Source organism: Python bivittatus, unplaced genomic scaffold, assembly GCF_059951505.1.
Source record: "Python bivittatus isolate LINGU-HERP-01145 unplaced genomic scaffold, Pbiv_v1 ctg000610_np1212, whole genome shotgun sequence".
Classification (NCBI taxonomy): domain Eukaryota; kingdom Metazoa; phylum Chordata; class Lepidosauria; order Squamata; family Pythonidae; genus Python; species Python bivittatus.
In genome coordinates this window covers 16,047,998-16,061,968 of record NW_028277088.1, presented here as the reverse complement: position 1 = coordinate 16,061,968, position 13,971 = coordinate 16,047,998, and the positions used below count along the sequence as shown (strand labels likewise).

Sequence of the window (13,971 nt, the reverse complement as noted above, 5' to 3'; positions counted from 1 at the left end):
GGCATTCGTAAGTAGAGGTACCACTGTATTTTAGATACAGAACCTTCACTGATCTCAGTGGGAATATGTGGTATCTAACATATCTAGTAGGGTCTCTGTTCAACAGCACTGATCCCACCCAAAAGGAATAAATAAGATATTCTCTCTCAAATGAATGATTTGATAGGAAGATGAATTTCGGCAGCAAAATATTTGACACTGGATTGTGAATTGCTCAGCTTACACCCTTTAAAAATATCCCTGGAAACATGAAACTAATAATGATAGAAAAGTCCCTTGCCCTTTGAAGGGATAATTTATCAGTTTCACTGTACTATTAGTATTATTATACTTGTACAACCAGCACTTCACTTTTATTCACACTGGGGCCTCTAAATTCAGGACTCTTTGTGGCCTGCTGGATTCTTAATCTTTGACCCATCTTCAAGTACGAGTTAGAGGAAAATGATAAATTATTTGGAAAATTAGTCTCATCTTCTGATTGTAAAAACACAGAATAGCGTATATGACGTCTGTTGCATTGACTAGTGTGGCTGAAATCTAGGCATTGGTTCTTTAATTCATTACAATTATTTTCATAGGGAGAATAGCTAATAGAAATGTAATTTTACTTTTGTACAATTTTATTAAGCGGAACAACTTGAATTCCAGGCAAATAAGATGTTGCGTTTTAAAAAACCAACATTTTCTTGAGTAAATTTGTATCAATAATTTATTGTTTTCTGGTGATAGAGCTGTATTTCAGGCACATCATCAGTTTAAGTGAAATTGATCACAACTTCAAGTATTGCTCTGAATCCAACAGTATAAAAAGTGTAACATTGTTTTACAATGACAAAACAGCAAAAAATACAATACAGATATTTGTATTTAAAATATAAAAACACAGTATTAAGAACCATGCAGTACAATTTGCTGAGGCTTATAAAACTGTCAAGTTTCGCTGTTAGCAAAACGGACTTTAGTGTCTCTCTGTTGCTTATTCTGACCTCTCCATGCTAAGTATATGATCCGAAGCGCCACACAGTCCAGATGTGCATGCATAGAGGATTCCACTGCGCTAAAAAACAAAAACACACAACTCTCGCTTATGGAAAGCTCCACGGACACCAGTGTTCTTGGACCAAGGCAATTACATTCTCGTTAAAATAAACATGTCAAAACCACAACAAACTTGGGCCACTCCATTCAAGCTACTGAGATGTTAAGTTTTCTCTCAAAACAGAGAACAAAGGAATCTCATACAGATTAACAATTTCCACTATCACTAGTATGAACACAATGTTGATATATTTTATGTGCCTAGTATTAGAGATCCTCTGGGCTATCATAACATGTGGTAGTAATAGGCCAAATGCTTCCTTATTCTCAACAAAAAAACATTTTAAGAATAGCCTTTCATGCTATATCTAAAGAGAAAAATCTATTTCTAAAGAAGCACTTTGGATCATCTTAGATATAAAATTTAGATGTTGGCAGATACCAGGCACTTTTGCACTCTGGATATTGTTGTATCCACTGATAATCAAAGATACTTAGGACTTAACAGTTAGAAGAACCACAGTGATGTAATCAGATAAGAAATTAAAAATGGAACATTTTAGTTGAAAAAAATAATCCTGATCATATTTTCATGTGAATTAAATGGTACTTAATTCACCAAATACAAGAAAACCTGAGCCTTGAAGAGTACATTGCATATATTCAGTGCCAAGCTACAGGATGTGTCACACTAGTGTAGATTCCCAAGACTACATTGTAGTTGTTGGCACTTCCTGTAATGGTATGTGGGAACGACCTTGGGAGACAGGGGGAAGAGATGCTGCCTAGGGAATGGTCGGATAAGAGAGTGTATAGCCTGCAGCTGCATAACGAGCAGAAGAAGAAACTCAGAAAGGAACCTCCCTAACTTATCAGGCTGTAGAACAGAGGGCGGGAGATTCGTACTTTCAGTCTTGCAAGATACTGTTAGGTGACCTTACAATAAAGTACAATCAGCTTATCTGGTCGTGTTTCCTGTCTGGTCTACCTGGGAAGGGTGACACTTCCTGTGTGTAATATAATTTGGAAACATAAATGCAACCACCTATTTACACTGATTTGGCAAAAGCCTGGTGAATCATCTGTATCTAAACGAAAATATTTACATGGAATGTTGAACTGTCAAGTCAGGGTTTCATATCATAGAGACCTGTGGATTTGTTTAACAAACTGCACTGAGAAGAAATATTTTAAAAATCTATTTGAATCTCTTTTCATATATATATATGTCTAAAGTCCTCTGCCTTTATCTAAGACAGCTAACACTTTTATATGTTAACATAAAATAACCAAGCTTCCTCTTTGCATGCTAAGGCGATGTTGCATCATCATCGCATGCTATCGGTCGGACAGATCCACTAACACAGAACAGATCTCTCTCTTTATCCAGTAACATATTTGGTGTCAACAAAAACCAAGTTTCTTTCTTCATTTCAGAGAACGCAGCTTTAAGCATTAATGACATGTGCCTTGTGTAAAATGGGAATGATTCACAGATTTTCACACTGAAACATAACTTGTAGGTTTTTCTCAAAGGCAGTTTTAGAAAGATATATATTTAAATTAATCAAGTATTTATATAAATACATTTATACAACTGACTCAATTACAAAGGCTACTACCCTCCACCACGTTATCTCATTCTTATATAAGAATTATTCAAACCATCTCAAGCTTGGCCTAAATGAAAATCCCATTGTCTTAAATCCCACCAAAGGTCAATATCCAAATACTTAAGATGTAAAATATTATATATTGCTGATTGAAAACAATTAAGATAATTTTTCCACCAAAGTAACTTCAATTTGCTCAATGTCAAGCTGAATGTAGAGAAGCAGTTTGCATTCTACATATATAGATCAGCACTGAACAGACACTTACATTCATAACAAATAAATGCTCCAGTTATAACATTTTCAAGTGCTAACCAAATCTAGATAGGGTGCTAGCAGGGATCTCTCATCTTAAGATCTTCTAACAAATCTTAGCTTAAAGGAAATGTCATGGTAGAGTGCAAATTATTTATGAAGGATGGTATTACAATAGTTGAGGATGCTTTTTTAAAAAAATAAGAACACAATCCAGTAAAAATAAGGCTTCACTGTGATCTCCTGCCTAGAAAACTCTATTATGAATCCACAGAAAATAAGATTGACATTCTACTGCAATGTGTATCTAACTTGTCATAACTAGAAAAGGACCCCAACAACAATATGTCCACCTAGGCCCAACTAAGTACCATGTTAGAGTATTGTGAAACATTTGTGTAGCGTTAGGAATGCACCCAACTGACTGGGACCCAAAATGTTTCTCTCTCCAGTTTGTCAAAAATTGTTTTCAGTTCAGTGTACGCTGTGGTAAGATCATCATTCACTATAACTTTGTCAAAGAGATGGCTGTATTGACTTTCCATAATCTGTGCAGATTTAATCATTTCTTGAAAGTCTTCTTCCTAAATAAAGAGAAGTGATTAGTCAAGAGTAAGAGCAAATCAATTCATAGAACTATCAAACTTACAGAAAATTATAATTTATATATTGGATAAAAACCTGGCTCCATAACTGGAAGGCATTTCCACATATGTAGGGCAATTTCCCATAAACCGCCCCTGCTGTAAATATTCCAATAATTAGTTTTCAGCAGCCACAGATGGAGAATCAATGCCCTCTTCTCACTGTATCTTTCAGTTCTGCTATATGATTTTAAGATGGAAGTTTAACATTATCTAACAGTTCATTAAAAATGGAATGAAAATTATAATTATTACAAAACATATATCTCAAATTCAAATTATTTTGAAATTTTATTTTGCCCAACTTCCAAACCTTCTCCATTCTCTTGTATATCAGCCATTAACCGATAATTTTAAAATGCCCGTGTATTAGAAACAGAACTAGAAAAATGTCTTTAAAGTGTTTCTAGGAATGATGCCCTGAGATGTGTATTACCTAAGACTAGGTCTGCTGTAAGCAAGAGATTCAGTAGGACACAATATTTATTTTTGGAATTTTGAGAAAAATCCAAGGAAACCTTCCTTTTAGATTCCTAAGTCTCCTTCAACAGCTCATTCAGTATGTTTATGTCAGTTTTTGGAAAAAATGGAACGCAACCATATAAAATAAGATAGAAATCTTAAAAAAGAACACACTTAATTTGGAAAAAAGTATCACAGTTTTCCAAATTAAGAAACTGTGTTATTTGGCAGTCATGGCTGAAATAGATTAAAAGGAATTGTCCAAGTTTTGTATTTTTAGATAACCAAGTCTGAAAGGTACAAAAATTAAGGCATTTTTTCACACTTCTAGGAACACAAAATTTACTCACTTGGAAAGGCTTGGCAGCACCTTTTTCATCCTTGCTTGAAATTATTTTGGCATTTTTTCGTGTCTCTCTTAAACGCTCAATTGATGGAGGTTTTATAAATATCACAAATGGTTTGAATTCCAATGTCCTTAGATGCTTCACTGTCTGGAGAGATGAAAATATTAAGGTGAGCATGCTTATTTTAAAATTTACTTACTCTGAACAAGACAAGTCATTTCTAGTGTCTATCTAGCATTTCTCTCATTTATTTCTTTGTCATTCCCCAAGATACTGTTATTAGGTTTAATTTAAGTAGCATTTTAATTGTTTAGCACAATTTATAGTCTTTCATTCAAATGATTCTTTGCTGAATTTCCTGAAATGCCAAGTCATTTTTGCTCATGTATTATAATATCCTTAACATAAAACTATGAATAAGGGAGGATGTAATTCTGAACAAGATGTTATGCTAAGCAGATAGTATTTTAATATTCAGGTCCACTCTTTCATTCTGCTAACAGCTCCAGGTGCAACTGCTAGGACAGTGTTGTCCAAACTTGGTCACTGTGGACTTCAACTCCCAGAATTCCCCAGCCAGCCATATTGAAGTCCACTCATCTTAAAGTGGCCAAGTTTGGACAACACTGTGCTAGGACATTAACAACTCTTTCGCTACTAATTTTCCCCTTGAATTTTTAATACAGAGTGCAGTTTACATTAGCTTAACGGTAGAAAAATTAAAATACCTTATTGCTTACTTACATGAGGCTGTACATCTAACAAACAAACTTTATTTTTTGCCAGAACAGATCTAACTGAGTCAATGCTGGTACCATAGTAATTATTTTTATATTCCCCATATTCAATAAACCTGAAATAAAAAATAATTTTATATTTAATTTACAAATCTTATGTCCATATGTCTGATTTGTTTTTTTTTTTTAAAGGCAATCTGCTATCTTTACATTGACACAGAAGACCCAGGGGATCAAGTGCCCAGTAACATTTTTGAAAGAAACCTGGATGTTTAAAAATTGAATGAAAATTATAATTATTATAAAGTATGTATCTCAAATTCAAATTATTTCAAAACTTTATTTGCCCAACTTCCAAACCTTTGACAACCCTAGAACAATTAGTGTAAACCTGCACAGCATATACACTGAACACAAAACAAATATGGTTAATTCTTTCCTATTTTCAAAAACACCCTTTAAATGCAGAGATAGAAACTTCTGATAGATTCATCTTGTTTTTAAAACCATTACATATCTGTCTTTGGACAATACCTAATTTCAAATGATGTATTTTGTCAGTGTTCAAATTGCCCATTCAAGTGCAATACATATGGTTTATGCTAGAAATTAAAATTTAAACTATGATCTTGGCATCCAAGAATTCTCATCAACTTAGCTCTAGCATTTGGCATAACACTTAGATGAAGAAACATTCTCATATTAGCAATGCAAAATGGCACAAAATATTATGACATGAATTTCTTGCTTTCCACGTACTTGTTATTCTGTATATCTGTCTCGAACAAGTGCTTGGAAATAAAAGTGTATTCAACACCATCACTTTCCTGGCTTCTTCGAGGTCTTGTTGTGTCTGGTTTTATTGAAAGAACATTAAAAACCAGTTTGAAAATGAATGGAAACAAACAGTTCTATTCTACTGGTTTTAATTAACAACAAACTGTTGCAACTGAAGTAGATGGAATTCAACTCTCAGAAATTCATATGAAAAAATACAAGAATTCCATTGTCCCTCTACAAATACAAATCTGGAATGGGTTTTGGTTGGTACATAACCTTTCCTTGCTGTCATGTACCTTTTATATCAAATAGGAATAACCCCATTATATTTGACTACTCAATCTACTGTAACTCTGACATGAATTCCCCTTTCTAGTGATTTCCATAGCTGGTAGAAGGCTGGCGAAAGAAAAATGCATATCATGAGGACCATGTTGGCTTTCACGGCATGAAAAAGCCCTTTTTCTGCTTGCTTCCACCCATGCAATACTGGAGAAATGAAGCCAATTTATTTACATTCCTCATCAAGTGAAAGATCCTAAAAAAATCTTAATTCAGATATCCATATCCCTATCCATATTCAACTCCAAGCAGATTCTATTTATGCTAATTAAAGTGAAACTGAATCATACAGTTAAGAATTGACAGAGTGGATTTTTTCACTTACGTGGAACTGTTACACCATAATGGTGAGTATCACTGATTAACAATTTCCGTTTTAGTTCATTCAGTCCTACACCAACAGGACCTGAAAGTTTAAATGTGTTTCAATCAATTGTTCTGATCATTAATATTATAACATAGTACCTTCTGTTTAGAAATCCAAAATGTTACTCAAAAACATTTTTATTGGAACAATTCCAGTATCTTCAGTATTCACTATGCGGATATCTAAAGAGATTGCCAAAGTCTGTGGGTTTCACAAACTCTGGCTTTTCATTATCTTTGAAATCAATAGCCTGTCATCTATTCTGCCAAAGAAACACAGGCTTGCATGGTCAATTGGCTAATGTTAAAAAAGAATCTTGATGGAATATAGAGATTAAAGTGATACTAATCTCAAAATTCATGACATTATATCCTTCTTTTTTTCTCCAGTATATTTAATATCTCCCATACTTTGTACTTAAAATAGTAAAGTGTGATTACATCTTCTTGAAGAAAAAAGCTGTTTCAGAAGATCTTTGGTTTTCCTCAAGAAAAGCTGTGTGCTATTCAGGAATGTATTTAGTTCATCTACTTGTTGTGCTTAGAGGAAAATATTCAGAGAGAGACTAAGTATAAACTTTTAAACAAAGCTCTATATTTTACAAGAGTTACTTATAATTGAGGCAAGATTAACATGGGAAAAAGCATTATTGAGGAATACTAACCAAGTTTAAATGTATTATAAAAATCGATGATGATGATGATGATACATTTCAGCCACAGCTAGTTGCAGGGCCCTGTGGATCCTCATAAGATACTCAAGATGCCCTCATACACATTGATATACAAGATAGGATTAGTATTTCATGGATTTCCTCTCTCCAACCTTTCTTTAGCTCCTGCTATGATGTTTTTCCCCTCTCTAGTTACTCTGTTTGGAACAAATTTCCAGTGGTGTAAAGGACAAGGAGCAATTACCACTCCGACCCCCCCATTTGCTCACCTGCCGTCTCTCTCCTCCCTGGATTCAAGTAGCTGCCCTCCTCCTTGATGCCCCCAGATTAGGCCAAAATCACAGAAAGAAGATACTTTACTCAATTAAACAAATTAGCCAAGAGTTAATAACAAGATCATGAATCCTTACTTTACTTGTGGTTTGTTATATGGCATGTTGCTAATAATACAGCCAAATGCACACCCTTGACAGCAATAAAAATTCACAACTGGTGAGGTCTATTATCCTTCCCAGATGCCTTATAAGATGTATCGATGAAGGACAAATATTCTTCACCATTCTTAAAGTTTCTCCCCAAAAAGCCAAATTGCTATTTGTATACTGTGTGTGCTTATGCAAAAATGCATGTCAAGTTTCATCTCTGCTTTGCATGGGAAACGATGAATTGCTATGGATTTATGTCTAAAGTGTAAATGTCATTTTCAAAATAACTGCAGTAAGAAAATTATTGCCAGTATCAGCACAATATTTTTGTATTGGCACTACTCCGCAGCATATATTTAAAGGAGAAGACATATAAGATAATTGCTACATACAATTATATTTCTATCAGATGGCAAATAACTAAATGAAATTAATTATCTGTTGTTTCAGGTTACAGGTTACTGTTATATTTAAAGATGGATTTAAATAAGAAAAAGTCAGCTATAAATGTACTGCTGAAATTCTCCACAGGAAAGTATACATTTTGATTTCCACCTATCCATTGTTTTGCTGAGAAGGTTTTAGGATGCTCAAGGAGTATTTGCTAATTGTGTTGACTGTTTTGCTGAGTGTCATCAATCACTCAGGCAAATAACAACTGACTTTATTTGGTGCTGAACAAATATCTCAAATAGAATTCAGTAAACATTGTAGCTTGGATCCTAACTTTTTATTCCATGAGTAGAAGGATTGTTGTATCTGTGGAAGAGATCTTTCTGCTCATGGAAGAATTCCTTGTTTCAGTGCCACATGTTTTTTGCTCAAGGAGGAGCAACTTATTTCTAAAATTGATTCATTGGGGACTGTAAATTTTATTTACAACATTGGACAACATAAACTATTGGACAATGTAAGATGTCTTTCCTTCCTCCTGAATTCTGTGACCATGACTCTCCAATAAATGATCTCCAGTATGTATGTACGTACATACGTATGTATGTATTTCTGAGATTTAGAGCACGCTTGACTCCAAAATGGCTCTGGGCACCTTAGATCAAATAAAAGCAAGAAAAAATAGCAAGAAAATCCCTTCCATCCGGACAAATCCACTATCTCTAGCAAAAATGTCATCTACAGGGATCCATAAACATCCTATCCCAAGGCTAAGTAACTATACAGTATTTCTGGCCAACAGTAGTACTAGTTGTTTCATTTCTATCAAAGCATCCTTCCTTTACGAGGGCCTACAAATAGCTTGCAATGATACGTGCACAAGCTATCATAATAAAAAATTACCTGAACACGCAAACTCCTGCACAATTAGAATAGGTTAAGCAATGGGCAACAAAATATTATTACAGTTGTAGGAAACAGAAGTCCAGAAACTGCATGCACATATAGCTTTGAAAAGAAGGTTGTGGATTTAAGACCAAGTACTCTACAGATAACTGAAAAGTTGGGAAACTTGCTCTTTATACTCTCATAGTACAGAAGAAGAAATAGCACGCAGGCGCAAGTAACAGGAAGGAAGATTTCTTTGGAACATCATGAAAAATACCCTAAGGAGAACAGCTGCTCAGTGGTGGCAGTTACTATTCTACTCTGTATCTCAGAATGTTAAGGTCCTGGTATAATAAAATCACCTGCCAGACATGACTGAAGCTTATGTCTGGGTCTCTTAGTCGAAGCAAAATAAACAAACAAGCAAGCAAGCAAATAACCTGGCAGGTAATGCAATATAAGTGTGATGTTTCAACTCTGCACTGTTCTGAGTGTGAAACGGCTATTTTAAGTGCAGAATAAGCTGTTTCAACCATTTTGGAAGTGTCTTGAACTCCAAACAACCCTGCATTTTGAGTGTTTCAAGCCAAAAATATTCTGAAATGATCAAAACAGTCTATTTCACATGCAGCAATGGGGTGTTTCAAATTCAAAACCCTCTAAATTCTGCACATCACTATTCTAAAAGCTGAATTATGTATTGGGAGAATGGTAAAATAGAAAGAAGAATGTAGCTTTTTCCATCCTACTCCATTTCAATAGATTGAAATATACTTCTAAAAGGAAATAGAAACAGAAAAGGAGAGATGGAGGGCCTTTCCCCACTGCTATTACTATCGTCACAGTAATGAAGAATGAGGGGAGCTGTGGTCCAAGACAGGCAGAAGAAGGCGGCCCTAGCAAGCTTGTCAAGAACCAAGAAACAATAGTATACAGAAGCACAGAACATGTGCAGAAACATAAGCGTGTGCTTTCTGCAAACCAACAGTGAAAACAGTCAGGCTACTCCGGCTTATTTTAAAAATGAAAATGTTCTTATTAAATCAACAGGGATAAATAAAGTCCAAATCATGTTATAAAGAGGTAAAGGATAGTAAATTTGGTTAAAAATAGCTAGGAAATTATTTCTTAAACAGATTCCAACCAAAAATCCAATCCAGTTTTGCCTCAACTAACTGTGTGAAAATTTAATTATCAATCCTTCTGTTCCTTGGCACTAATATTAAACTTATTTCACATGTCGTATTGGATGCTGCTACTAGCTTACATAAAGCTTTTAAATCTGATCATTTGTACTATGCCTCTACTAATATTGCCAGTTTTTCCACATTTTACCCAAGGCTTTTATGATATTGGCCAGACTTAAGCTGTTTCTAATACCAAGAGAAAAAACATAAAAATGACTAAGGTCTGCAATAAATTTGTGAACTGCTTTTGTTACTGTAAAAGCACACTTTCTTCAGTTGATTTATCTCCAAAATAAAATAAAATAAAATAAAATAAAATTTCTATATATTTCTTATACCTAGCATATGTGATTTGTTATAAAATGTCTACTTATCACACTTTTCACAGGGCTCTGTTGATTTAGGTGTAAAAGTAACTCAACCATGTTATTACTTGCTGCGTAGAACCCACAATTTCTTGGTCACAGTAGTAGGTGCCTGAATTTGTGCAATAGAAAATGGCGAAGCTGTTTATTAAAAACTGATTTTAAGTATCCCCTTGGATATAAGCTTTATAAAAACAGCAGTACTATAGTTTATAATACTCCCTGATAGAGGGTCATATTTCTTCTGGTTTGCAATTTTTATAATGGGAAAAATTCTGCTAATGAAACATTGGCCTATATTCTTTTGTAGAGGAAGCAAAAATGTACTGCGACAAATACTAGAAGAGCTGAAAATAGTTGTATTTTAAATTATGTGTATGAGAACATTTCTTAAAGGACAGTATTCTTACTAGCAGAAAAACACTACAGGCTTTTAAACTGATACTTCATTTTGTAGTTGATTAAACTCAAGAATCCATGTTTTGGAACACATGTATGTAGCTAGTTGATCCAAATGGCTGATTTTGAACATTCAATGGTTTTGGCTATAAGGAGAATATAGAAACAGTAAACACAACAGGACAGAGCCCCTACCTATAGGGGCAGCTAGTAGTCCCCACTTAATTATGACAGAGCAAGTTAGGTAATTTAAAAACACAGTAAAGAATGACCTGTTATCTGAAAAAACTTCAGATTCAGCCTATTTATATAACATAATGCATCGGTATAGACAATTTCATGTGTTATTTATTATGAAGTTACATTCCTGAGCTTCAAAATTTATGCAAGAATAGAGAATATTATTATTGGCACATCATAAAGCCATAGCAGTTTTACTCTTGAGTCACGGAAATTACATGAAAATGACATTCTAAAGCTCGAAGGAAAGAGTAACTGATGAAACCTCTGCTAGTACAAAAGCTGCTCTGTGCCATTTCTTTGGGGGGGGGGGAGTTAGGAACCCTACATAACATCCTACATCCTACATAACATAATCCTACATAACAACAGATTGGCTCATGGTTTACTGTCTCTAGTGAGCTGTGTCAATTTAAGAGAGTAGAGGCAATTCCAGATGTTCCTGAAGCCATCTTTTAAAATTCCAGTCTGGATTGCAGTGGGTTGGTGCTCAGATTATGGGTACCACAGGACCTGACTCTACTGCTTCTTGCACTTCCCATCTGTAGAGGAAAGAGAAGCCTCCCCTGGCAGGGCCAGGTATGGGTGGTCTTTCTGTGTCTGCCTTTTCCTTTCAGGGACTGTTTCCACCTCACTGGTTGCCATGCTTTTCCTCTGCTTTCCCAAATGTCTGCACCCATGGATGTCTTCATATCCCTCCCCACATTCTCTTCTTCAACAGTATCACAGATCCTTTCTTTTTTTATTCATTCATTCATTCTTTCAGTTTATATAGCCGCCCATCTCACTTTCACATGACTTTAGCCAGCTTACAATAAAACAAATAAAAGACATTATTGTACCATTGTTGCTCTGATACCACAATACTCCAGGCAAAGAGGGTGTTCTTTGCTTCTATGTTTTATTGTGGGACTAGAGAAGGACTTTTGTAGGAAGGAAGGACTGATGATTCAGCTTTATGGAAGCGAAATAGCATTCACTGAAACGTAGTTTTATTCCAATACGACTATGCTGCAACTTAAAGATTTGGGGGGGGGGGGAAGAAAAGGGTGAGAAGCTTTAGAGTCTGTGAAAGCAAGGGGAGAATGATTTGCCCAGCAGGGCCAGAAATTGAAAGGATGCCCACTGGGAGATGGGAGATTCAAGGAGAGGGAGTGGGAAAACATGGGGTGAGAAAGGTCCATTGACTGAACTAGCTATCATTGCATCAACCACAAGATGATGATGAAAATAACAACAGAGAGGAAGAGGAGGAGAGGCAGTAGCAGGGGCTGACCAGTGAAGAACATGCCAACTAATGGCTCAGGATGAAATGGCTGTATGGGGGGGCGGGGGCAACCAGCCACATGAGGCGAGGGTGTATGCCAGGTGCTGTAGCTAATTGGAGCTGCGGCTGTCACTAGATAAGAAGAAATGCTACAGACCATCTGCCTGGAAGGGCTTAAGATGAGGCTTAGGACAGAAAACCACAGTTCTGAAGTGGAGCTTCAAAACACGGGCTGGGGATGTATTTGTGATGGACTGAAAGGGTGGATGATGATGCCATGTGCTACTGCATTCAAGAAGCAGCGGGTGGATTGGATTGACGATGGATCAAACAGAAATGCAGACCTGCCCTAGGAAGGATGAAGATGACCAACAACAAGCAAGCATACAGCAACAAAGAAAATGTGACCTGGAAAAGGAGTAGTAGAGAAATTCTCTAGGGGTTTTGAAACTATTTGAAGCCCTGAGGCAATGGAATTCAGAATTCTTAGGCAGGAATTCAGCACTTTCCTTTTGCATCAACTATACATACAGATTGTAATGAAAAGGCTATATGTTGCAGAAAAGCTTGGAAACTAACATATTCAGATAGTGGAATGCTTAGTATGGAGCAGGACCTTTAATGTTGGCAATTAAAACTATGAAACATCCTTTCTGTGGAAATGCTAATATTCAGATGTCTCTTAAAGCCTTAAGAAGAAAATGGTTAGCACAGTTATCTTAACTTGCTAGCTTACTACATTCTTTATTATATCTGTTTAATTTCTTTGCTCATTGGAAGGATTGATAATGAAGCTCAAGCTCAGATACTTTGGTCACCTAATGCGAAGAGAGGACTCTTTGGAAAAAACCCTGATGCTGGGAAAGATTGAAGGCAAAAGGAGAAGAGGACAGCAGAGGATGAGATGGTTAGATAGCATCACTGAAGCAATGAGCATGGAACTGAGCAAACTCAGGGAGGCAGTGAAGGACAGGAAGGCCTGGCACAATATGCTTCATGGGGTCACAAAGAGTCGGACACGACTTAATGACTAAACAACAACAACCATTTCTTTGAAAGCAGGACATTATAACGAATGGATCAAGGCTGAAATTTACAGGTGACGTTTCTGACATTCACATACAACTGTTTACGCTTACGTTTATTTGAAATTTTTGCAAATTTAAAAACATAAAACAAATATGGTCAATTAATGAAAAACAGTTGAAATAAAACTGGAAACCATACAGTTAAAGTTCAATCATTTGACCTAGCCTCTTAATTGGGGAGTTAAAACTTACCAACTAAGACAATAAGTCTGTATTTTTCATTAGGTTGCCGCCTATATTTTGCTACTTCTTCATAGGTTGGGACATCTGCTGTGTCGTACTGATCACTCTTCTTGCATTCATACATTGTCTTGTTTGTTTTTCTATCCTTTCTGCTTAGGCGAAAACTTCTCCTAAAACCAGCTGCAGTTATATTAAAAAAAAAAAAAAAGCAACTGTAAATGTAGGCCACCTCAAACAAATGTTCCTTCAAACAAAACGTTTACTATTTTTGTTAT

General features: G+C 35.6%; 1 protein-coding gene across 5 annotated transcripts in view; it reads right to left on the bottom strand.

Annotated features, from left to right (window-relative positions):
* Positions 1-511: 511 nt before the first annotated feature.
* MPP7 (MAGUK p55 scaffold protein 7) overlaps positions 512-13,971 on the bottom strand; it is an 86,528-nt gene continuing 73,068 nt past the window's right edge. For 3 of the 5 annotated variants that reach the window (XM_088150293.1, XM_088150295.1, XM_088150294.1), the window contains exons 12-16: positions 13,706-13,876; positions 6,547-6,627; positions 5,859-5,952; positions 5,107-5,215; positions 3,351-4,509 (exon numbers count right to left, since the gene is read on the bottom strand). In XM_088150293.1, coding sequence (XP_088006419.1) covers positions 4,174-4,509; positions 5,107-5,215; positions 5,859-5,952; positions 6,547-6,627; positions 13,706-13,876 — 791 coding nt within the window. In that variant the 3' untranslated portion in view covers positions 3,351-4,173. Of the gene's footprint in view, positions 4,510-5,106; positions 5,216-5,858; positions 5,953-6,546; positions 6,628-13,705; positions 13,877-13,971 lie in introns of all 5 variants that reach the window. The other 2 variants (XM_088150296.1, XM_025167404.2) reach the window with 2 other exon arrangements.